The sequence below is a fragment of the Vulpes vulpes genome, chromosome 10, assembly GCF_048418805.1.
Source record: "Vulpes vulpes isolate BD-2025 chromosome 10, VulVul3, whole genome shotgun sequence".
In the NCBI taxonomy this organism is placed as follows: Eukaryota; Metazoa; Chordata; class Mammalia; order Carnivora; family Canidae; genus Vulpes; species Vulpes vulpes.
The window spans coordinates 99473706-99500744 of NC_132789.1; the positions used below are offsets into that span (position 1 = coordinate 99473706).

General features: G+C 37.4%; 1 protein-coding gene and 1 non-coding gene across 3 annotated transcripts in view; both read left to right on the forward strand.

Annotated features, from left to right (window-relative positions):
• The window catches only part of TLL1 (tolloid like 1), a 195915-nt gene extending 169805 nt beyond the window's left edge, over positions 1 to 26110 (forward strand). For both annotated transcript variants that reach the window (XM_072725000.1, XM_072724999.1), the window contains exons 19-21: positions 13220 to 13433; positions 20851 to 21101; positions 22399 to 26110. In XM_072725000.1, the coding sequence (XP_072581101.1) occupies positions 13220 to 13433; positions 20851 to 21101; positions 22399 to 22533 (600 nt within the window). In that variant the 3' untranslated portion in view covers positions 22534 to 26110. The remainder of the gene's footprint in view (positions 1 to 13219; positions 13434 to 20850; positions 21102 to 22398) is intronic.
• Positions 12158 to 12311, forward strand: LOC112926968 (small nucleolar RNA SNORA62/SNORA6 family). Its single transcript, XR_003236442.2, has one exon. It is a non-coding gene; the product is annotated as a small nucleolar RNA SNORA62/SNORA6 family (small nucleolar RNA).
• Positions 26111 to 27039: the final 929 nt, after the last annotated feature.

Below are 27039 nucleotides of genomic sequence, written 5' to 3' on the forward strand. Positions count from 1 at the left end.
CATAGTTACCTCTTTTAGATGGATCCTGATATCCTCATATTTCCTCCAAATTCCAATATGAGTGTAATGTTTGTCCTTCCTCCTGTATTCTTTGTAATGCATTCTGTTCTGATCATCTGATAATATATATTAAGTTTCATTACAGGCTTCAGAGTACTTGAAGCATGTAATATACAGAAATCATCATAAGAATATAGAAATTTTGACAATTTCCCATAGCATGTTATTGTTAGAAGCAGGAGAGAATGCCAGCCAGCAATGCTCAGAACAGTCAGGTGGCACCATAATAAAGGACAAAACGTTGTCCTGAGAATGAGACTACCAGTCAATGTGTAGTAGCTAACTGGACCAGCCCAGCCATAAGGTTAATTTTAAAACTTTGTTTTTAACCTTTTTTTTCAGGGAACTTAGTAGGGGAAGGGGGGAGAAGCATTACGTATACGTGGCATTATAACAGTGACATTAGAGGAAGTCACCAAGACATTCATAGCCATCGTATGGAGTTTTGTGCAGTCACTGTATTTGTAAAATATCAGTAAATGACTTTCCAAATAGAGACATCAATTTATTGGAGCCATTCTTTGGAAAGATACTCGATAATTAGATGACGGCATTGTGGGAACATGATTAGTTGCCAGTCCTGTCCAAGGTCCTGATTGAGAGGACTATTCTGAAGCTCATGGCTTTCCAGCAGTGCAGTTAGCTAATGAAGGACTTGGGAAAATAAATTTTCTGAAGACATTGTTTTTTGTAGATCCACATTCTGCCTGCTATTACATTCCTTGTGTCTAAAGACAGATTCCTCTTATATTTTGTGTAGCTTATGTCGGTGCAGTATCACTATTTTTTTTTTTTTTTTTTTTTTTTTTGCAGTATCACTTTTTAAAGATATTTTCATTGGGTATAGAATTCTAGGATGACAATTTTATTTTCTTGTCTATATTTTAAACCAACTCCATTATTTTCTGGCTTTATTGGTTTCTCATAAGCCTGTTAAAACTCTTGTATTTATTCCTTTTTTTCCTATTGGTATCAACATTTTTTTTTATCAGCAGTTTGAATATAATGTATCTAGGTGTGTGTGTGTGTGCACGTATATTTAGAAATTTTATGGGATTTATTCTTCTCAAAATTCTCTGAATTTCCTCCATCTGTATTGTGGTATTGTGATATTGTTAGGAACTTCTGAAAATTTTCTACCAGTATTTCTTCGCAAAGTTCTTTTTTACTATTGTCAATCCTTTCCTTCTGGGATTCAAATCATACATATGCTAGATTGTTTTATATTATACCATAATTCTTGTTGCTCTATTAACTTTTTGTCACTCTTTTTGAGTGTGAATTGAATAATTTCTATGGACCTATCTTCAATTTCAGTGATTGTTTCTCTGGCTGTCCTGAGTCTCCTGATGAGCTTGTTAATACATTCTTTATCTCCCTTACCATGTTTTTTTTTTTTTTTTCCTAGCATTTTTATTTGACTCATTATTATAGCTTCCATGTTTATTAGTTTACCTGGGTTGCCATAACAAAATACCATAGACTGAGTGGCTAAGACAACAAAAAAATTATTTTCTTACAGTTTTGGAGACTAGAAGTTCAAGATCAAGGTGCTGTCAGGGTTGGTGTATGGTAACTCCTCACCTCCTGGATTGTAGATGGCCACTTGGTTGCTGTATCCTCGCACGGCTTTTCTTCTGTGTGTGCACTTTTCTTCTAGTGTCTCCTCATCTTCTTATAAGGACACTCGCCCTAGTCACCTATATGACCTCATTTAATTTTAATTACCCCCCTTAAAACCCTATCCCCACATACATTCAGACTGTGGGTTAGAGATTCAATGTCTGATTTTTGGGGAATACAATTCAATCCACAACATCATCTCTTTGCTAAAATTTCATACCTGATTGCATATTGTTTATATTTTTACTGGAGTTTATTTTTTTTTTAATTCAAGTTAGTTAACATATAGTGTATTATTAGTCTCAGGGGTATAATTTAATGACCTGTCAATTGCATAAAAACACTCAGTGCTCATTATATCAAGTGCCCTCCTTAATGCCCATCACCCATTTACACCATTCCCCTACCACTGTCTCTCCAGTAACCCTCAGCTTGTTCCCTATAGTTGAGTCTCTTATGGTTTGTCTCTCTATGTTTTTATCTTATTTTATTTTTCTTTCCCTTCCACTATCTCCACCAGTTTTGTTTCTTAAATTTCACATATGAGTGAAATCATATGGTATTTATCTTTCTCTGACTGATTTATTTCGCTTAACATAATACCCTCTAGTTCCATCCATGTCATTGCAAATGGCAAGATTTCATTCTTTTTAATGGCTGAGTTATATTCCATTATATATATGCCACATCTTCTCATCCACTCATCCATTGATTGATATCTGACCTCTTCCCATAGTTTGGCTATTGTGGACATTACTGTTGTAAACATTGGGATGTAGTTGCTCTTTCAGATCACTGTGTTTATATCATTTGGATAAATACCTAGTAGTGCAATTGCTGAGTCATAGAGTATCTTTATTTTTAACTTTTTGATGAACCTTCATACTGTTTTCCAGAGTGGCGGCACCAGTTTGCATTCCCACCAACAGTGTAAGAGGCTCCCCTTTCTCTCCATCCTTGCCAGCATCTGTTGTTAATTTTAGCCATTCTTACTGGTGTGAGGTGGAATCTCACTGTAGTTTTGATTTGTATTTCCCTGATGCCGAGTGATGCTGAGCATATTTTCATGTGTTTGCTGCCCATTTGTATGTCTTCTTTGGATAAATGCCCGTTCATGTCTTCTGTCCATTTCTTAATTGCATTGTTTTTTTATTTTTTTTTGGTGTTAATTTGGTAAGTTCTTTATAGATTTTAGATACTAGCCCTTTATCTATTATGTCATTTGCAAATATCTTCTTCCATTCTGTAGGTTACCTTTTAGTTGTGTTGATTGTTTCCTTTGCTGTACAAAAGCTTTTCATCCTGATGAAGTCCGAGTAGTTCATTTTTGCTTTTGTTTTCTTGTCTCTAGAGATGTTGCAAGAAGTTGCTGTGTCAGAGGTCAAAAGTTTGCTGCCTATGTTCTCCTCCAGGATTTTGATAGGTTCCTGTCTCATATTTGGTCTTTATACATTTTGGATTTATTTTTGTGTATGGTATAGGAAAGTGGTCCTTTACTAGCATCTTTAGCATATTAATTATTAATTTATTTTTTAAAAAAGAGTGTGTGAGCAGGGGGGAGCAGCAGAGACAGAGGGAGAGAGAGAATCTTAAGCAGATTCCATGCCCAGTGGGGAGCTCAATGTGGGGCTTGATCTCAGGACCCTGAGATCATGACATGAGCTGAAATCAAACATCGGATGCTTTATCGACTGAGTCACCAAGGCACTCAAATCATAATTACTTTAAGTTTCATCTCATAATTTAAACATACTGGTCATGTCTGAGTCTGTTCTGTTGCTTATTTTCTGTCTTAGTAGAATTTTTTTTTGTTTTTTTGTTTTTGTTTTTGTTTTTCTTACCTTTTCGAGTATCATGTAATTTCTTATTAAATACCAAACATTAGGTGAATAATAGTAGAGATTTTATGTCTGGAAGTGGACACATCTCTTCTGAGACTATCAGCACATGCGTGTGTATATGGGAATGGATGTTGTTGAAGAAATATCTAGTTAATAAATAAGAGTTTGGGTTTTCTTGTTCCTCTGATGACCTTCAGTGGACCATTGGCCTTGAATTCCTTTTTCTTAAATTGGAGACTGGGATTTGAGATTCATTTCACAATGTTTCTACTTTAGCTTCCCTGTTCTCTGCCATGAGTTATTTCCCTCTTCACACTGGAATTCTTGTTGCTTGGTGCTTGCTGCTTTGTTGGCGAGGATGGGTTCCCTACTATTTTAGTACAGCTTCCACCTTAGGCAGGCCCTGATTGTTTGGATTTTAGAGGTGACCTTTATAAGTGTCCTGTGTCTCCCTCCTGTGACAAGAAACTCCATCTTATATCTCCAGTTGGTCTTCTATGAGAGTTTCTTGTCCCTTCCATGGTAGTAGCTGGCCTCTACTGTTATTGCTGTGGGAACCTGAGACCAGTACTTCCCTGAAGGGAACAGTGGTTTGATGTGGGGTTTTGTTGTTGCTGTTTGCCTTTCACGGTGGGTCTGTGACCTTGTCCTGGTGGTGACAGGATTTTCTTTCTCTCTCCCAGAGGGTTACGGGTTATTTTTCCAGAGAAAAGTTGGATCAGGGCTTCATATTTTTCTCATAGCAGTGACCACTTGATTCCTCCAAGTCTGCAACACTGAGGAGGGCACTTCCTTGGCCTTCTCCTGCTCTAATCACAATTTTTCTTATGAGCAGGAGATTGGGGTCCATAGAGGAGAGATTGCAAGTGGGTGCTTCACAAATTGCAAGCTTTGATTTTCATGCAAATATTCCACTTGAAGGTCAGGACATAAAGCATGTCTATCAACAGTGGTCATGCTTGTTAGAATCCTAAGAAGGAAATTCCCAGAAAGAAAACAAACACTTTAGGCAAATATTGATCTTTACTTGTTTGACTTTGTGATCCTTGTGGAAGTACTTACAGTCTAAGCCCTCAGCTTTTTCAAATGTTAGCATCCATCAGAATTATCTGGAAGGCTTATTAAAACACACATTAGTGCACCCCAAAGTTTCCATATTGAAACATAATACTGATCCCCACTCTCTTATCTCATATAAAAGCTGACTCACAATACACTCTAAGAGTTAGGATCACTAGAAAGTGTGTCATAACATTAGCTACCAGCTTCAAGTGATATTTTAGTTCTATATTTTCTAAATTATTTCCATTTCAATGATGTTATTTGGATCTATTATTATTGTCTCCCTGCTTGTTATATAACTGTTGACTAATCTTATCTACTTTATTTTTTTTTCTTTTTTTTCTTTTTTTCTTATCTACTTTAAAACTGAAATCAATATCTATAGCAGATATCACCAATGGACATTTGGCCAACCCTGTTTGTAATTCCAATTCAAACCATTGAGTCACTTTCCTATGTAGTTAGACATTTATTATATAGGAAATTTTATAAAAAAGATACATTGTTCAAGATAAATGCATTTTGCCTGGTTTCTTTAAGATCCTTAATTTTCATGGAAAAACTTGAACACAAACTGAATTTGGAAAATGGATTCCAAGGAATCCAAGTTTTCCAAGGAAACTTGGGATATTTTTAATCTTTTAATGGCCTGGCCAAGAGCTGCTGATAGATACTTAGTTACAAGCTAGTCTCTATGGGCCAGGGCAAAGAGAAAAAGCAAAGAAAATGTTTGTTCTCTCTGTACACCATGGAGCTTTCTTTGCAACTCATTAATTGTTTGGTTTTTTAAAAGATTTTATTTATTCATGAGAGAGAGAGAGAGAGAGAGGCAGAGACACAGGCAGAGGGAGAAGCAGGCTCCATGCAGGGAGCCCGACGTGGGACTCAATTCCAGGTCTCCAAGATCACGCCCTGGGCTGAAGGCGGCGCTAAACTCCTGAGCCACCTGGGCTGCCCGTAAATTCATTTATTGTTACCCCTCTTTACACAGGTTGCATGGAAAAATAAGGGAACATTTCTAAATATTTCACCTATTCATATTAAAGCAAAGGAAAGGAAATTGTTTCTAAAGACAATTTCATAAGCTATAAAGAAAAGTACCTTGTTTGTGAATTTTAAGAAGCTTACTGTTCTTTTTACACAAATGTTCCTTTAACTTGATACAGAATTATGTTGGGTGACATAAAAGTAGTGGTTTGTGGGTTAAACAAGTCTCTCACTATGTCTTGAATAGCCATATTTTAGTTAATTTGGTTCATTTGTAAGACTACAAATATCATGGTTATTTATACAACGTTACAATTATGTAGGTAAATGACTTAAAATAAAATTCAGTGTCCTTTGAGAGATATGAGCATTTTTGTGCATAGCATTTACTTATCATCAGCATATTCAGTTCACAATCTGACTATCCATATCTAATGTATATTATTGTGCCATAATATAAAGCTTGAACTATAAATAGTGGTCACTTTGTTGCAGATTTTCAGAAATTTAGACTTTTGGCAGTATAATGTGACTATTCTTTTTTATGCACTGATTTACTTATCTATTGCTTCATAATAAACTAACCCAAAATCTCATGACTTAAGACAAGCACCATTTTGTTATATCCTATGGTTTGGGGATAGGGGGGAGGTCATGATTTAAGTAGTGCTTCCCTTGCCAATTCTTCTGTTGCCCGTGGTATCGATTGAGTTCAGTTAGGTGAGAGTCACCTGGGTTTGGTCTGGTTTGGAGGGTCAAGGTGGCTTTTTAATAGTATGTCTGTCATCTTGGTGGAGAGGGCTGGAAGGTAGTCTCAGCGGGACAACCAGAGCACCTACATGTGACCATTCCAGTACGGTAGCCTCAGAACCATACTCTTCCCATGGTAGTACTGGGTCCCCTATGAGAGCATTTCAAGAGGCCCAGGAAGGTGCCACAGAAGCCCCTGAACATTACCTCTTCACACCCTGTCGGTTAAGGAAATTACCAAGGCTGGCCAGGATTCAAGGGGAAGAGAATTAGGCTTTATCTCTGAATGGGGAGAGTAGCAGAGAATATGCAGCCATCTTTAATCCCACACATGCATTTCAGTAAATGTGTAAATGTGCACATATTTTCTGAAAGAAAAGGTAACACCAGTGAGTTACTGCTTATACTGTCCTGACAGATTTGCTCAGGGTAAAGTCCAGAACGTGTAACCAGAATACGATTGGGTTGTAGTATGCCTACCTGATAGACAAGCAGGAGATCTTAAAAGGTGATTTAAAAAAAAAAAAAATGACACGGTCAATACTGTCCTGTAACATGAAAACAACAATTTGAACATCGTAGTAGCTTAAATTATGTCTATGTTACATAATAAACATTTTTATCCCTAGATCTTGAATTTACTATCATAAAGCTAAATATAAAAATTACATATTTATGTATTTATAAATGATTATATCAGTTCTTGAAGATTTTTTGTATATTTTTTCATGTACTATTGTGGTGCGTGCTCTGATCTTCATAAAACCTTGGAATACTGTCTTCACATAAATGTAGAAAGCTCAAGCGCTGGGATCCAGAGAGCCTGGAGTGTGTCCTTTAAAAAGGGCCTGTTCTAAAATAGGCGCTCTCTTATATGTAGTTCCACAAATAAAAATAAAAATGTTCTCAAGGTTTCCATTTCTTAAGAGTCTTATCCAAATAATAAAGTGCAGCTTGACTGGGCCCATCTTCTACCTCACAAGACTGTGCTTGGACTAAACTAATGTGATTATAGTGCCTGATGGTCTCAAAGTGGTATCATGTGTATTATCTCAAGTTAGTATCACAGCTGACACTTAAACATAAGGAAGCTGTCCTAGGCAGGTTGGGTAGGTTGGCAAGTTTATAAAGCTGGTCGGAGTCTAAGTATCTTCAAGCCCAAGATTCTCTCTCTACATTTTACTTATTTTTTTTTTATTTTAACATCCTGCATCCATAATGTATGTGCACATATATAGTAATTTAAATGGAAATATTAATAAGACAAAGATACAGCGATTAAGTAAAATGAATACCCAAAAGAGAAATATGGAGGGATTAGGAACATAGATCTGGAACTCAGAGTGACTTTTGCCTAAACCTAACTAGCCACGTTATCTTGAGAAAGATGCTAATCTTTTTAAGTCTCAATTTCTACATTTGGAAATCGGAGCAAATGCCTACTTAGGACTTTTGTGTGTGCATTAAATGAACTTGCAGATAAAGTGTTTGGCATGATTTCTTACTAAAAGCCAATACACATCGATACATGATATCCAAATAGTAAGTATAATTTTGACAATGATTAATAATAATCATATACCATTTCATTGGATAATCCAACCATAATCAAGCTTTTGTGTAGCCTTATGAATTTGAAATTCAATGCTGACAACTAAAGATGTAGCTAATGATTGCTTGTCAGAAACGTTTTTTAAAAGGCCAGATAGGAAATATTATAGACCGTGTTGACTATGTGACCTGCGTTGCAGCAATTTAATTGCGTTGCTCTATGTGAGAGCATCCACAGGCAATACACAAATGAGTGTGTATGGTTGTGTTCCAGTAAAGGTTTTATTTTATTTTATTTTATTTTATTTTATTTTATTTTATTTTATTTTATTTATTTTATTTTCCAGTAAAGGTTTAATTAAAAACAGCCTGAGGGCCAGACTTGGCCTGTAGGATTTAGTTAGTTAAGAGGGTCAGGGCAAAAGAGTCTGAAATCATGGAGTCCTAAGTGTTGGTGATCGTTTTCCCTGAAATCAGTGTGAAAACACTTAGCTCTTACTTTTTGTAGTAGATGGAATAATGTTCCTCACCAGCCCCCAAAGATGTCCCTGCCCCCGTCCCCAGAATCTATGCACATGTTACCTTACGTGGCAAAAGGAGCTGTGGTTAAGTTAAAGATCCTGAAATGGAGAGATTCTCCTGACTTATCTGGGTGGGCTTGATGTGGTCACAGGGGTGTTTACGGGGAGGAAGCAGGAGACCAGACAGGAGAGAAGATGCTATACTTTTGGTTCTGAAGATGGAGCAAAGGGACAGGAGCCAAGGAATGAGGGCGGCCTCTAGAAGACGGGCCAAATGCAAAGAAACAGGTCCTGCCTTCCTCTGGAAGATCCAGGGCTGCCGGCCCATCTTAGACTTCTCACGGTCATCCGAGCTCTAGGAGAGTAAATGTGCGTCATCTAAGCCACTAAACCCGCGGTCATTGCTCCAGCTGCAATAGGAGAGGACACGTTTGCTCTGGTTCTCTGTGTTCGTGCGTCTTGAGTTATGAGATTCTGTGTTGACAGCTTTAAAGTAGAAAGAAACCTTGGTTGAAAGATATTTGTGGGGTGAAAGTCTTCTTATTAGAAAAGAGATGGGGCGCCTGGGTGGCTCAGTGGTGGAGCATCTGCCTTCGGCTCAGGTCGTGATCCAGGTCCTGGGATCGAGTCTCGCGTCAGGTCTGCTTATGTCTGCCTATGTCTCTGCCTCTCTCTCTGTCTGTGTCTCATGAATAAATAAATAAAATCTTTTAAAAATTAAAAAAAAAAAAAGAAAAGAGATAAAGTTCTGAACGAATAAGGACAAGGATCTATTTTACTCCTGGCTTCATCTGTCTTGGTTTTGAGTGACGCAACGGATTATTTAAAATTTTTAAATACTTTTAAATTTTTTTAAATTTTTAAAAAAAATTTTAAAATTTTATTCTTATTTTTTTATTTTTTTTTAAATATATTTTTAAATATTAAAGCATTAAACACAACAACAAAAACAACAACAACAAAAACAGAAAACCAAAGCAGGAACAAAGTTCCAGGCATAGGGGCATCCAGCAATAGGCTAATATTATGCCATGTTTATCTGATTTGTCATTTCCTGGAGGTTTGCTAAATTATATAGTTGCAATTTATAGCTTCATATATGGGATATTTAGAAAACAAAAACATCTACAAATGTTGCATAATTCTCCACCATCAATCCAGAAAAACTATATTAGGTTGCAGCTTTAGAGGACTTATGGGACAGAAAAGACCTTTTGAATCAGAAGGCTGGGGTCGGTATTCCACTCCACCATGTTCCCCCGGGGCCTCTAATCCTTCCAGTATCTTGTGGGAAACCCAATGTTAGCTCTTACCGAAGACAGGGAAAGGCCAAGGATGGCCGGGACCGGGGGGCTCCGAGCCTATCTCACGGCTGCTCAAATTGCATCTTACTTTTAATGGTCACCTTGGCTAAATTTTATTTCTGCGTTAAATGCTATCATTCTGTTTTCTTGTCCTTTGTGAATATATGTGGCGACTCCGCATGGCCTCATCCTTTAGCCAGTGCCTGCATTTTCAACAAAAGCAGATGTTCATGTGAGGCTGCGTACGCAGGCCTGGCTGGTGGCCAGCTAGGTAGATTAGGCTTGCCTGGGTGTTCCAGAAACACACATTATTCTTTCCACAGCCTCAAACGAGAATTCAATTTTATTTCTTTTGAACGGGACTCCTTAATCTTAGTTTGCCTTGTGGGAAATGAATTAGTTACTTGTGACTAGAGCTTACGATTAATTGCTCTCTCTCTCTCTCTCTCTCTCTCTCTCTTTTTGAGCCTAGATTAGTACCTTAAAATCATAGACACAGACACATAGACGTTCATGGCTCAGCACGTGTCATAAAATAAAGTAGTAAATTGTGTATCTCACTGTATCTCTGGGAATTCTACAAAAATATTTTTTAAGATTTTCCCAGTTTCCCGTGGGCCCCTGTAATACCTTTCTGTGGCCCAGAAATATTTTTTATTGAGGCAACATCGCTATAGAGGGAGGTCTCTAGATGTGGCTGTCCCTCTGATATTAAGGGCCAGGTTAATGAGATCTCGGCATGTGAGTCAGTCACACTTTTGCTTGTGTGGTGGAGCATTTGGGTCCGACGGCCTCCTGGAAAAGGACCACCCAATCCTAGCAGATGACCTAATGGGCTGCTACCAATTTCCAAGAGGAAAATTCACTAACACCTTAATGAATGAGGATTGTTTGCATCACTTGAGAGTATGTCAGCTGCAAACCTTTGCCTAATTCGACTCGGACAGAGTCAGTCTGATTCCATTAGTAATTTGATAAAAAGCGGGAGCCAGTTGGCTCCAGACCAGGTGTCGGTATGCCCCCAGCCCACAAGCTCACTGCCACCCTGTGTGGTGCTGCTCTGTTCTGTAAAACAGATGTTATGATTCAGTCCAGACGTCCTGCATCTCATTAGGGAGTGAAGTAGTCACTTAGTTATCTCATTCACTGGGTTTTCAATGGACTGAACATGTGTGGTCTGTACATTCCGATCCCATTTTAACCGTTACTTGGAGGCTGTGCTGTAGAATGCCATCACCCCCATCACCCTGGCAGTTTTCTCTCCTGCACAGTAGGTTTCTCCGCTCTTTATAGGTGCGTGACTCCAAATCACATGCAAAAGAGACAATTGTTGGACACGCAATGGTTTTCAGATGTTATTTTCCTGAAACAATGCTTTCATTTTTTTTTTTCTTGAAATAACGTTGATCTTATAATTCAGGAGCTTGGTTTCATGGTTGGCCTGCCGCCTTCACAGAGTTTCCATCCGTGGGGTTGGCCATACGTGGAATAGGTAGGTAGGTAAATGAATGGACACCCAGCCAACTGTCCCTGCAGGGTCTCCTGTATCCCAGGCACTGTGTCCCCTCTACTCCATTCTCTGCCACTGGATTGCAGACGTAAATAAGTGGCCAGCGTCGGTGGTCGCCTGCCGACGGGTGTACTTCACGGCAAATGAAGTCTTCTTGTTCACTCTACTTTCCTGCACTGAGTTGTTTGTTTGTAAGATTCTCTGTGTGTTATTGATCTTTCTGGCACCACCCAGTCCGGGTCTTCGTAGAATGAGGTGAGCCTTCCTCTTCACCCATAATGGTCATGACAAGTAATGACCCTCTAATGCTTATTGGTTAAAACATCCTAATGTATACTTTTTTAAGTAGAGTGTGGTAGGTTATGGAAGCAGAGATCAGCCCACTTTCTTTTCTTTTATTTCCTCTTTTAAGTACCTTTCATTCTTCCCTCCTACTCCCTAATTAATATAAATTGCTTCTTCTCCTTTCTTGCCTGACTCCTCCAAAGCCAGTGATGGCAGACCGTGGTTCGTTAAGGAATAGATAACTGGCCAGCACTGAAGGGGAACCATTTGTAGTTAGTTTTGTTTTTTTTTCTTTCAGAATTACAAAAATGCATGCCTTAAACTTAAAATGGTGATCACCTCACAAAATTGTGTTAAAAAAACATGTATGTAAAAAGCTTATGTGCAAATATTTTAATGCTGCAGAGACTGCAGGAAACTTAATGACTTTTTAAGTATATATTCTATTCCTCCAGCTTTATTTTAGTGGGAATGATACTTTATTTTTTGAAGGTCTTATGGTTTTTCTAGGGCAGGGAAAAAAGCCTTAGTTGGCAATGGCAAATAACCTAGAATTCGTGGAATTATTAATAATTAGGACATTACTATTTTGTCTGTCTCAAACTTTCCTTTGTGTTGTTTAATGGTTATACACTTAATGAATTTTTATTTTAAGAATTTGCTTCTGTACATCACTTGAGCTTAGAGTTGAGGCCTCTGACTGGCCAACGGACTCACAAGTGTAGGTAATGAGCTACACAAGGGGCACGTCTTCTGCTAACACCACAAGGGTCTCTGGCCCAAGGAGGAAAGTTTGATAGTGATTCTTACTACAAGTATTTTTTAAAGAAAGATAATTTGCTAAGACCTATACATAAAAATTATTACACAGGAAATTTAGAATAATTTTTAAGGGCATACTAAACTTTGCAAGACTCTCAATATTAAAATACCATTTATCTTAGAAGTAAAAATAAGCTAGCCTAAAATCGCATTAGTATTCTCTGATAATATGGGCTGTAGGATCTAAAGAAAGAAGAATATAGTGAAAATGCTCTTTGTTTTAGTTCTTCTATCAAGATTTCCTGTGCTTAATTTTTGTGAAAATGTAACAATTTTTTTAAAGATTTTATTTATTTATTGATAAAAGAGGCAGAGACACAGGCAGAGGGAGAAGCAGGCTCCCCACGGGAAGCCTGATGTGGGACTCGATCTCAGGGCCCTGGAGCACAATTCGAGCTGAATGCAGATGCTCAACCACTGAGTCAACCAGGTGTCCCTGTAAAAATTATTTTTTGAAGTTTTCTTAGTTTAAGTGTCCCAAGATAGGGTGATGGTCATCAAAACCAGAAGGAATCAATTTTTAAAATGCAATTATTTAAAATTTTCCGATGCACTCAATATAAACTCAGAGTTATATCAAGAATAAAATATCACTTTGTTATTATAATTTATCTAAATTCTGGAGCTGATTGTGATAGTTTTGTGATAGTTTTGATTGTGATTTAGTTGCAGTGGTTGAAGAGTAGAATTTCACATGTAGTTATTGTGTTGTTCTCCTCAGTATGTTTTTCTAGAGATTTTACATTCTACTGATTTCACACTCCTTTCAATAATGATCTTTCTGGATTAATTTATTTGTGCATCCTGAGCATGTGTTATTGATGTGCATTTCTGCTCTAAGGGAAAGAACTCATTTGAGTGATATGTGGTTTTTTTTTTTTTTTTCCTTTTTGTTTTTAATAGGCCTTTAGTGAGTTTGAGATCGAGCAGCATCAAGAATGTGCGTATGATCACTTGGAAGTATTCGATGGAGAAACAGAAAAATCACCAATTCTGGGACGACTGTGTGGCAACAAGATACCAGAGCCCCTTTTGGCTACGGGAAATAAAATGTTTGTTCGGTTTATTTCTGATGCATCTGTTCAAAGAAAAGGCTTTCAAGCCACACATTCTACAGGTCAGCATATTAGGGCCATGTTTCTCTTTCCTAAGATCTAGGTTTCTCTTCCAGTGAATGCGGTGGATCCCGTAACAGGAACATAAGGAATCTCTGAGCACAGCAGAAGAAATTCCACTAAAACACTGTGTGAGATATGTGAGAGTTATGCAGCAACCTACTAAATATCTTGGTAGTTGTTGAACGTTTAGAAAGAACTGCAATAGTTTGAACAAATTCATGTTCAATGCAGTATGGTCAAGTAGAATTCTTTCTAAACATTTGTATCATGCATTCCATATTAACTGGAGCAGTTTGATTTATATCCTCTATTTAACAATTAGAAATCTGCGTTTTAATATTCAAGAATTATGTTTTCTTTACCATCCTACCTGGTTGGCTAGCTTTTGCATGAATATATTTTTGTAAATCAGGTTTGCGATTTCTCTCTCTACCTTACAGAGACTTGTTTTTCTTTTTATTTGGTGTGAAATACAACTTTTTCCTAATCCTAATCCCTAATTTGACTTTGTAATGGAAGTTTTCAAGAAGTAAAACATAATTCAGAAAAAAATATGGAAAATTTTAGGCGAGAATGCAGAGTAACATTTTTTTATAATTTGGAGTCCACTTAATAATATATCTCTTAAATATCTAGGAAATGTCCTTTTTTTCCATTCAGTTTTAAAAAAAATGATTATAGTTTCCTAAAGCCTTTAGCTTATACTACCACCTAGTGGCCTTCTTGATGAATAAACCATTGAGGCGTTGAGGCAAGAATTCCTGTCTTGATGTAATACACAGTGTAGTAGTGTACGAATTTGTCCATAAAACAGTTTAATGCAGTAATTTTTGTCATAGGTTTTGATTTTTATTTTCTTTCTGTTTAATTTTTTTTGAGAAATCAGAATTTTATTTTATTTTATTTTATTTTATTTTATTTTTTTTAAATTTTTTTTTAATTTTTATTTATTTATGATAGTCACAGAGAGAGAGAGAGAGAGAGAGAGAGAGAGAGGCAGAGACATAGGCAGAGGGAGAAGCAGGCTCCATGCACTGGGAGCCTGATGTGGGATTCGATCCCGGGTCTCCAGGATCACGCCCTGGGCCAAAGGCAAGCGCCAAACCGCTGCGCCACCCAGGGATCCCAGAAATCAGAATTTTAATTATTCCATTGTCCAATGTTCTTTTCCACTTTAGTATATTTTATTATGGGCATTATTAGATTTATATTGAAATCTGTGAGAAAGTGAATATTCTCAGAATTTATCTGATTCCTACTAGTAATGGTTGGACTCATTAATCATTCAATTTAATTATTTCTCATGATTAACATAAATATTTTGAGTTGAGGAGACTCTTTCACAGACTACAGAAATTTCATACTAGTGAAAGGTTTTTCCATACATTTGACATTGGCTCTTTAAATATTTTCTTGATAACTTGTTATGCATTGAAGGGGTGGAGTGATTATAATCCCATGATTTCATTAGTACTTTCCTGATAGCATAGAGTTTATGACATGTGTATATTTTTTAATGTTCTGGCGATCACAAGTTCCAAGAATGCAATCTGAAGACATGCTGTCAAAATTCTTGAAATAGCTGACTACCTATTTTTAACTTACCTACCTATTAATTCCTCTTTATTACTTTAATAAAACATACTTTTATAGGATTTTTTACTCTTTGTGAGTAGAAGGACTAAGTTTTATATTACGTTACAGTATCCTGGGTGGTGCATATTGGGTTTTTGGTTCATTTATGCATCACCTAGCTGGAAACCTTGGAGAAGATCATTTCTTTGCACTTTGGTTTCCTCATCTGTAAAATACTGTTTAGGGTTTCTTATAGCTATAAACCTCTTTAATTTGTATGGCATCTGCTCTTGGATCCTATTTTGTATTGTTTATATTACCATTAAGAATCCATTGGTAGGATCCAGGTAAGTTCTAACGGAGATCACGTATCGAGATCTGACGGTGTACGTGGCATGTCTTTGGCATGTTAGGCACACACATGTACTTAATATACATTTTGCGTATATAGAGACCTCAAAGACTATATGATGTATTACTATCCTCATTTTTCAGAGGAAGAAATGGAAAATCTGGAGGATTAATTAATTTTCAGAGATTTCAAAAATTATGTCAAAGCCTGGATTTTATCCTTACTGTCTCCAAAGCTCATGTACTTTCCACTGTAGCATATTTTCTCTTTATGTAAAAGTCTTGGATTAGGAAGCAAATTGATATAAAACCAGTCACTATTACTGAAACACTAGGTACAGATTGATGCTTCCTTATGTAAGTTTTTAAAAATCCTCTGTTCAAAGTATGTAGCATTTATTGGATGTTCAGTTCACATCCACTCAAATACCCACATGAGCCACTGATCACATTTTTGTTGGGTAAAATGTGCCTTGGGTATTGTTTAATCCAGCCCTGTTATCTTACCCATGAGGATTCCAAACTAAAACTTACATGACAAAAAAAAAAAAAAAAGCAACTTAAATGACAACCAAAGTAGAGCAACAACAAAAAAATAATAGTTGGTATTGGAATCCTGGCTTCTTAATTCCTACTCATTTGCTGTCATCAGAATTTTTGATGTTATCTGTGGCTTTTTTCTTTTCACCCATACATTTTTGCTCTCACCCAGCTACTGTTTCTGGGTCTATTTGTTTTATACTGTTACTTTTTTTTTTTTTTTAAGATTTTATTTATCTATTCATGAGAGACACAGAGAGAGAGAGAGGCAGAGACACAGGCAGAGGGAGAGACAGGCTCCATGCAGGGAGCCCAATGCGGGACTCGATCCCAGGACCCTGGGGTCACACTCTGAGCTGAAGGAAGGCAGATGCTCAACCCCTGAGCCCCCCGGGGATCCCTATACTGTTCCTTCCTGCTAGTCATACATGCGGAAACCCTTCTGCGTAGTGACTACTATTGATCTCAAAGCTTTCTCTTTAACAAGTTCATTTAGTCCATAGTCTTTCATCAGACATTTATTTGGTACCTGTTTGGAGAGACACTGGAAGGTATTAGTAATTCATAGCAAAAAAAGAAAATTAGGCATTTGTGGGAATTTACCAGGAAACAGAAGGAATTTCTGTCTGTTGACAACTTACAGTCTTAAGTTAAACTTCCGATTTTCAGAAGTTTCTGTACTTTTGATTTTTTTAGTCAGTTTCTACTGACAAGGTGGTCACGTCCCGTGCCGCATCAGCCAATTTTTGCTACATGTATAGAACCCCTTACTCATTATTTACTGCCTTCTGAAATATGTGTGACCATTATCGACCCTGAAATGGGCCTGAAATACACATTTTAATTTGGTTGAGTAAATACCATTTTAATTTGGTTGAGTAAATTTATATTTCTGCATATAATTTGAATTCTTTACATAAGAAAAGCTTCTAATGCCATGAATTTTGAAACCAGGTGATTAGAAATACAGCTCTACTATGGCTTTATGGCTATTTTTTTCACAGCATTATGTGTTTGGATTTTATTAGAAAGAGTCCTTTTTTCCCTCCGCTGGTGTATATCCAAATTCTAAGCCCAAATACATTTAATCAGGTAGCAAATAGCATTATACCACCCTTAGATCAACTTATTACAGGAAACACATCTGTCAGCAATATATATATATATATATATATATATATCTCCTGTGTATTCTCTCAGAGATATGGCTGTAATACAGAAAAAGAGGGAAATTTGGAGAGAAAATAATATTTTAATACACAACCTGTCAAAAAAAAATTAAAAAGAGGGAAGGCCAACCATAAGAGAGACTCTTAAGTATAGAGAACAAACTGAGGGTCGCTGGAGGGAGGTGGGCAGGGGATGGGCTAAGGGGGGGTGGGGTAGAGGGGGGCGCTCGTGGCCGGGAGCCCTGTAAGTGATGAGTCTCTAAACTTCTGCTCCTGAAACTAACATCACTATGTGTTCACTAACTAGAATTTATATAGAAACTTGAAACATTAAAAAAATAAAATGAAATACTGTCTGGTGGGACTTGTTTGGTGCGGCCCACAGCGTCATACTACTCATCGATGACACTTAAAATCAAACAAGAAAAAAAAAATCAAATGAGGCATAATCTTAAGCTTCTTAGAAAGGAAATTATTTTGATCTAGTTCAATTAAATTAGAATGGCCACTTAAAAGCATTTATAGGTCAGATTACAGGGCCTCTTTGGGAATTTAATACTTTATGGGGAAACAAACAATCGTGTCTTTCCGAATTAAAACAAAAGCCACCCCCAGGCTTCGTGTCCCTCCTTGTCACCTTTCTTATTCGGCTTCATTTTCATTTTCCAGAGTTCTGTGGAAGATGTTCGGGCAGCTTATAAAGTATTTTCAAATAATTGATTTAAGAGAATAATACGGCTGACATGCCACACTAGTTTTATATTGTTCCAACTTGGTAAATGAATAGGAATATTTTCAGGAGATGTATTTCATTAAAAACCCTTAAAGGGACCATATTAACTGATATATTGACCGTATTTCGAAGAATCGCCCCCAGGAATCTCAAAGACACCCGTAGGCAATTGCCCTCAGGCTGCCTGTTATTTTCTGCTTATGGAATTTCTCTCAGGGCGTATTAAAATCACACATCTTGTGCACGTAATATTTAAATCTTTGTTCTTAAAATTTTTATCCTGTGGACTAAATTTTTTCTCTCTCGTTCTCTTTTTTCATGGTTGGACCTTTAATTCCACATTTATTAGTTGGATCACGGATGCATAGGGACGCGGTGGTGCATGGACGCATACAGGAAAATAGGCAAACTGCTGAGACACTTTAAGCCATCCTGAAATGTAATTTATTTATTTTGAATATGGCCACTTTTGAGACATTCTCAGTAAAATCAGACCATAGCTTCTCACTGTCATTTTCAGATTCACGGAGGCTTCATGGAATCTCCTTTTCCATTTGGTTCCATGACCTTCCCTCCTCCTTGATTCTCATCCAGCCTGGGGCTGACAGAGGGTGGCCTCCTCTGGACCTTGGTCTTCTGTCTTCGGGCTTCGTCTCCACGAGGCAGACACGCGGGAGCTGGCGCCTCCTTCCGCTCCTTCTGGCTGCGGGATAAAGTAATACAAGTGCCCGCAGCTGTTTTTCTTTTTTTAAGTTGAAAACAAAACAAATCAGGCAATTCTATCAAACTTTGAGACCAGGTTGAGTTTTTAAAAATCCCCTACATGAGATTACCCTGGTTTATACCTTTGTATGTTAAATTTGGAAATATTGTTCACAAAATATCTTACTGGCCTTCAAACATAGACGTCTCCCTTTATGATAGCAGGTTAATGGTGTTTTCAATCGTTTTTTATTTTTCCTGGCTTTTCATTTCATACACGAATGGATTGCTAGAAGCACACGTGATGGCATTTGGATGTTCTTACTGGAAAATAATGACAGTAACGGTGGAGGCCTACGTGAAGCTAGCCTTGCCCGGGTGCCTCCATTTCCTATCTCTCAAGCATTTTACATGTATTATCCCATCCACTCTTCTTCTAGACCCTACGATGTGAGTACTAGGTATGATCCTTGTTGTAGACGTGAAGTCCCACTGCTGATGACAGGCAAAAGCCAGATTTGGACCCAGGTGGTGTGGCCGTGGAGAGCTGTCAGAGAGCAAGGACGATACTTCTTGGAATTAGGGAAGCACCGTGGTGGGAAGGGTAGGATGTTTGACCTCCAGTCGGTGGGATTCAGGAGAAGATGTTCAAGAGAGGAGTCTAGCTTTCAGGTGATTCTAACACGCTCACATTTGCAATAGCGGCGCCTTTATCGATTGGTTGTGCAAGATGCCCCACCTGCCCCCCTGGAGCAGGGAAGGAGACTTCAGTTCTTCATGGAATACAGCCCAGTGGGGGTTATTCTCATGGCTGGAAGCTCCAGTTGGCAGTTGGAGCATATATCTGCCATGCACAGGCTCAAAATGGCTTTGTGGGTGATGGTGCCCATACGCTTGGTGGAGCTTACCTGTACTTAGATACACCTGCTCCAGGCTGGGGATTCAGAAGGATTTAGTCATTTAAAATCACCAGTGCGGGCAAACCATGTGCAAATCTGAAAAATCCCATGAGGTGTTGTAGTTGTGGAGTCCACCCTCACCGGTGCCACCAGGGACTGTTTGGTCGCAGTTGGCCGTGAGAATGTTACACTGTTTTGATAATCTAGGGTCCTGGCTCGTCCACATCTTTCCACCTTGGATTTTTGTTCTTGTTACCTCCCAGCTTATGCCAGCTTTCCTGGGACTTGCTTGGTTTTAGCCCTGGAAGTACTGCTTTCAGACCAGGAACCTCTTATTGCTTGACAGACAGACAGAAAGAAACCCTACTTTCTTCTAACATTTCTTATATCTTTTCTTTTATAAGAAGAAATCTTTTTATATCTTCTCCCCCGACGCCCTGCCATGAGTTTGCATGTAGATTGGTTGGAGGGGGTCTCTATTTAATTTCTAGGTTTCTGTTTTTTTGTTTGTTTGCTTGTTTTTGTTTTGCTTTGGTTTTTGAATCTCTAGGCATTGGAAAGTTTTGGGGCTGAGATTACAAAGTTTCTGAGAAAAGTCTTGAAAACTTTTATTTCTAAATTATGCTAGCTGGAAATTTTTGTGCATACTCATCTATTTATTTGGTATATTTACCTCTAGTGACAAAAGCAATAACTGGTAAACCATATGGTTTTTAGTATCTTTCTGAAAAAGAAGCTGTGAAAAGAGCATTTAACATTTTCTGTTTATTACAAATACGAAATATACTTAACAGGTTCCGATACTACCAATGTTACTACGAATAAGGATGCATGTATGTTTTTTCCCAACCAAATTAGATAAATATTTCTACCTAAGTAAAACTGTCCTACATATTCTATGTAGAGCTCTATATCATTCATGTACACACCGGAGTTTTATATATATTTTTCATTTTTAAGTTATTTCTTGTTCCTTTGGATTCTGGGCTCTTACATGATTAAGAGTAAACCTGAATTAAGATACTGACCTCTTTTTTTTTTTTTTTTTTTGTATAAAAACTGGTTAGCGGAGACTAAAAACAGCATCGTGTATAACAATGAAAAAATTTGAGAGTGACTATATGCTAGGCAGTGTTTTAAGTGATTTTCACGTATCCATTAAATCCTCAAAACCCACTGAGATTGGTATTATTTTCATCATCTGCATTTTGCCCTATGGATCAGGGAAATGACGTCACTCCTCTAAAGTAGCTGAGCTCCCAGGTGTTGGCCAGCAATGCCGAGGGCCTGTGGTGATCCCCAGCACAGCCTCAGACTCTACCATTATGGGAGACGCGTCTGAGGATCAAAATGAATTCAGAAGTGAGAGAAAGCTTACACCCTATCAGAAGTGACTTTGGACTTGCTCAAGCTCACTGAATTTATTTCATTTTTCTTTCCCGGGCAGAGTGCGGTGGCCGGCTGAGGGCAGAGCTGAAGCCCAGAGATCTGTACTCACATGCCCAGTTTGGTGATAACAACTACCCGGGACAGGTTGACTGCGAATGGCTGTTAGTGTCAGAACGGGGTTTCCGCCTGGAGTTATCCTTCCAGATTTTTGAAGTGGAGGAAGAAGCTGACTGTGGCTATGACTATGTTGAGCTCTTTGATGGTCTCGATTCAACCGCGGTGGGGCTTGGTCGATTCTGTGGATCAGGGGTAAATACAGTCCCTACAGGATACCATAGCCATGGTAGAAAATGCCCATTGAGTCATGACTGTGATGTGGACCGTATACAAATCGGCAATGTTTTTACCAAAAAAAAAAAAAAAAAAAAAAAAATCACATCCCATTCTTATTGGCTTGACAAATTATGCTGGGCCTCTACTCCCTTACCTCTTCTCCATCTCTAGTGGGTTTCCTCAAAAATATCACCCAAGAGAGATGAACTTAGTAGGTATAATTGTTTGTTGCTGTCCACATCCTAACTTTTTCTATTCAGGTTCTTATTGTGCAATAAACATTTAAGCATTTAAGAATCTAAAGGCAATAAATTTAAACACACACCTTTGATGGTTTTGTAGGCTTCTTAAATTAAAACACAGAGGCAAAGGAATATACACACCATTCAAATTGGCATTCCCATCTCAACAAATACGCTTGCTGGGTGGCAGGGCCACCCCTGGTGTGTGGGCTTAGCCAGTGCTGCCAGAATGTTCCACTGGAGTGTGTGCTTGTGCATGGGACAGAATGCCAGATCCAGGTCAGAGTGTCACCACGAGAAATAAGAAAAAAAGGAAAGTCTAAGATTTCCTTAATGCTTCCCCGCCCCCCCCCCCGGACCCCCTGCAAAAATATCAAGTGGTCTTCTGAATACATACATATTTTGTTTTGAAGACGTTAGTTCCATTTTTTTTGTCTACCAGTGCCTATTGCTTACATAATCCTGAACTTGAATAATATTGAATTCCTGTCCAAATACCAGCTGAAATGAAACGAAAAAACTTCTTGGTATTTAGGTCATTAAAACGAACAGGAATGGATGATTTGGATTCTGGAAGTGGCTCTGCCTCAGAGCACCTTCTTTTTTTTTTTAATAAATTTATTTTTTACTGGTGTTCAATTTACCAACATACAGAATAACACCCAGTGCTCATCCCGTCAAGTTCTTTATCTTCTTTGAGCCTTACTTTATTTACTTGTAAGTCACAGGAACTTGGCTTAAAATTTTGGGGGAAAAAACCCACCAAGTTCCAGAACTTGGAAACAGACTTATGTTCCAAGCCCAGCTACATTAATGCCTATGATCTTGAGCGTGTCATTTGCTTCTCTGAATCTCAAGTTTGCTCATCTGTAAAATGAAGAAGTCACTTATACCCACTTTTCGAGGTTGTTGGGAGGATTAAATCACATACCAGAGGGAGGGGAAAATCCCAAACATGAATTACACTGAAGAAAATAAGTGACTGATTCTGTTGTTTGTTTATTTGCCTGTTTGTTTGTTTCTGTCTTCAGCCACCAGAAGAGATCTATTCAATTGGGGATGCTGTTTTAATTCATTTTCACACTGATGACACAATCAACAAGAAAGGATTTCATATAAGATACAAAAGCATCAGATATCCAGATACCATGCATACCAAAAAATAACACCAAAACCTCCATCAAAACGTAAAGGAATGTGCATAATGGAGAGAAGACGTATTTTTTTTAAATGAAGATATTAGTACAAATGTTTTATATAATGAGTCTGACCGGAAGAAAACTGTAAGACCAGGATTATGTATGTACTAAAAGAGAAGTTTTCACGCCAACCCTGATCAGCATTGCCAAGACATTGCAACTCCATGCTTGATGGTATAAATACAAATAAAGCTGGTGAGAGGGCATCATGTAACTTCAAGGAAGACTCCGGAAGCTTTTGTTCACGGCTTGACATAGATGCCTTGCAATTCAGACAGTTCAATTCAGGGTCTTGACCTTGCAGAGTGTTTCTTTTTGACGATTTTCAAGATTTTGGGAGAAAGAAAATGATCTTGCAGGTCATAAACTGAGAAACCCTCTTCTCGTATCTTAGGATAATTGCTTTGGCTTTATATCTTGGATACAGATCCATATAGGATGTTGCGAAATGGGAGTCTTAAGGGCAGTTTTGCTTTAAGTGTGGGCGTGTCTGATGTTTGGGAACTGGAATATTTCAGCTTCATTATTTTCACTTGCAGGCCAGATTCACCTCTTTGAAACACAAAAAGATCTTGACGCCACTTCATTTTATTGACCCTTTGACAAGTTGGAAATGCCAATAGTGTCTATGATGGCAGTTACACTCTAGACATCATTTATTTAAGTCCTGGAAAATGCCCAGTTGATTGGTAAACTCAAGTTCTTTCAGTGAAAGTGCTGCCTTTTCACACCAAATTTAGGAAGCGTGATGTCTTGGGAACTTCATGAGGGAACTCCCAACAGGTGTGAACAGAATTCTTCGAAGGGACTGCCTGGATGGTCCATTCTCAAGTCACCAGTGCTGCTACTGTCTTTTCTGTTGTTGTCGATCTGTTGTAGTTGTTATTGCTGATGTTGTCATGGTTAATGTTATATTTAAAAAAAAAAAAATGAAATGAAGTGGAAGTAGGCCATGTAGTCATTGAAAGAGCTGTCTCTCTCTCTCTCTCTCTCTCTCTCTTCTCTCTCTCTCTCTCTCTCTCTTTTTCTTCTTGAGATTCGGTTAAAAAACGCAATGTTGGAAAAAAAGGATTTGTTTCTGAAAGACTTTCTATGGTGCTATTCCATAAATGTTTTTTTTAAACAAAATTTTTGACCTTTGAGCCAACCACCTGTAGACTATGAATGTTTCCCTATGTCTGTCTGGTGGCATTTGAAGACTAAAGACTTGTTCAGTGTATCAAGAGTCTATCATTGCAGGGCAGCAGTTGTCCCGTGGACCCAACTACTTATAATGCCTTAGAATTCTTGCACATGATCACACAGATCCTCCTGGAGACACACCTTTTGAAAGGTTGAACATAATAATGTATGATAACTAGCAGCTCTATGAGGAAAATCCATTTCCGTGACTGAGAACATGGGGTATAAATATGGTGACCCGCTTTTGTTGTAGAAAATGAATTATCTGCTTTAAAGCCATGCGTGTTTTTAATATTGTGTATGTATATGTGAGGTCGTCTGAGTGAGTGGAGCTATAAGAAGGTGAGAAGTAGTGGGGGATGGAAAAGTTAAAATTTATGTGCCAAGTTCTACTAGAACCCTGTTTGAAGTAGCACCTTTCTTTTAGGAGATTTCATGGGCAAATAATAGGAACTTCTAATTATTATCAACAACATGAAAAAAAAAAGTTTTTCTCCTTTACAGAAACTCTATTTTGATATGTTTTGATGCTGACGTAGATTGCTATCTGAAGTAGGTTTGTTTCTGTTACCTGTCCATGAACACTTGACGTTTAATAAAATTGGGTATTTTTCTTCATTTTTACAAAATTAAGCTATACACACAAGTGTAGCTTATTCATTTTTTTTTTGGTCCTTGTTGCCCTGAAAAATATTTTCTTGCGTATGAATTATTATATGTAAATACATTTTTAAAACCAATCTTTTGATCTTATTGAATGTTACTTTGGGAATGTGTAACTATTGCCTGCAATATAATGAGCTTTTTAGTGGAGCTGATTTATTCCAGTAACTTCTATATTTTTTCACTTAATCTTCAACTAGCCAAAATATATCAGGAATGGGAAGGAGAGGGGAAAAACCCATAATACCTAGTGTACTACACTATGCCTAGCTGGGTACTAGGCACATGGCACTAGCTTTTTTAAAAAAAACTTTATGCTACCCTTTGAGAATTGTGGTGATGTTCTCATTTTGTAGTTCAGGAATGGAGGCTCATAGAAAGTATGTAACGTTCCCGGGATCACAGTGTAAAGTTAGATGTTGAAACCCAGCTTGTCTGATATAAAAATCTGTGCTTGTTCTACAAAATGTAGTAGAATCAATCTTGACATATATAAATAGTAGACATGTTTTTATGGTGAAACCTTTCCACATAAAGTAAATTTTAGGGGTGAATTACAGTAAAACCATCAGGATAAATATATTGTTCTTTTCAGGAACAGCATGACAATTCGAATATCAACTGTAGATATCTTTAAGAACCACAGTTAGTGCTAGAAATTAAAAAAAAAAAAAAAACCTACTCTGTAGTTCAGAGTTAGTAACCGTGGATGGACCTTTTGTTAAAATAAATGCATTAAATTATTCTATCTGGCGTGGTAGGGGAAATGTAGTATTCTACTTTAAGAAATATTCTGGATATTATGATTGAGATCTTATTAGGCCACAACGAGCTGCTTTCAACACAACCAAGAAATGAAAGTGAAAAGATATTTAGAAGGTATATATAGAGATGTCCCAACTTCAGATCTTCAATGTGAACATTGATTTTTACTGTATCTTATGTCAGATATCAATTTGCTGCATATTGTTTTTATATTAATTCAATTTTGGCTTAAATGTGTTGTTAAGTGCAAGTACAAACAGCTTTGTTGTTATTTTGTTGATAGTTGTTACTGTTTCAAGCATTTTATTAAATTAATTTTGTAAATTATTTTCAACCCTTACATCAGTATATTGGTTGTGCTCTCTATTTGCCAAAGTTCTAACTCCTATACGATCCTCACTGACTATACACAGAAAATACTGCTCCTATTTAATATGATTTTATTAAATTATTTTTCAAGTCAATTTTGAATATTAATCTAGTTTATTAATGAGATCATGACTTAGCATAATTTCACAAAACTACATGTAAAATATGTATGAGAAGCAGCAATAGTATTTCCAAAGTCTCCAAATGTCCCCTTCCTGTATTGGCTGGATTTTTGCTATGTAAGACTAATTTTAATATATCACAGTATCAGATTCAAATCCTGTCCAATTTTGTTTTTAAATTTCTTAGCCTCTTTTATTTGGTCTCTATTGCTACTATATTTTTGCTGGTAAGCCTCAAATATTAAATTTTGCTCTCTCATACAGAAAATCTCTAAAAGCATCTAATGACTATTATTCTTCATAAGGGTAAATATTACTTTTTAAAAGTAAAGTATAACCATGTGTGATATTTAAAAATAACTTACTTAAAGCAGTTATCAAAATGTTTGGAAATTGTGTTCAGTGACAACGGGAATAAAACTTGCCTTTTGGAAAAACTTTAATACCATTTGTGAAATCTGGCATGGGAGGAAGAAAGCAGGAACAACAGTTACCTCCTAAAGATTTATAGATTGAAGTTATGCCTTCTATTTTATGAGAAAAACATTGTGTAAAATGATCATATCAAAAAGAAAACAAAAAGCTGGTCTGTGAACGAATTAAAGCTTTCTATGCTTCAGTGCTTAGGAAGTGGTCGCCAATGAGTAGTTAGCTGTTGGTCTTTAGCATTATTATTATAAAATTAGGACCCACTGTCATTAGCTTAAGAAATAATTGATGTGACGGATGGGTCTAACACATTGTGAGATATTACTATTGGTCTCCAAACTTTCTTTTGACATCGACCCTTTCGTTGTCCGGCCGCAACCTGCCCCCTTTCAGCCTCCTACCAGTAAATTCAGCCTGCTTCCAGGCTTCCAAGAAGGTCCACTCCTCCTATGCAGGAGGATCCCAGAAAGATTTAGGGCCCCGAGCACATCTCACTATTTACAACTTCCCTCTCATCCAATACTTTAAGTAAAAAATTAAAAACATTAAATCAGCTTCTAACTTTTGAAAACTTGGAGTGGAAACATCTGGGTTAAAACAGACGTAGACAGAAGGCTTAAGAAACCAACATGCAGCTTAAGACATGTGGATAAAAGGTCCTGGTGGCTGGGTCTTGTCTTGCCTTTGCTTCCCCAGGGGCAAGAGGTTGAGTAAATAATGAAATTACTTGTGTTATTATGTGTTACTTCTATACGAATACCAGCTACTGGCTTCACCAGTCCCTCTGCTCTTACTCTGCTCTACCTGTTGTTTAACTAAGAAACCAGTTATATAGCATTTTATTGTTGCCCAATTATCAATTTTTTTAGCATATTTGCATCCGAAATAAAAATAGCAACTAAGGTTCTTCAAAGCAACTTATAATACTGTAAACGTGCTCAAT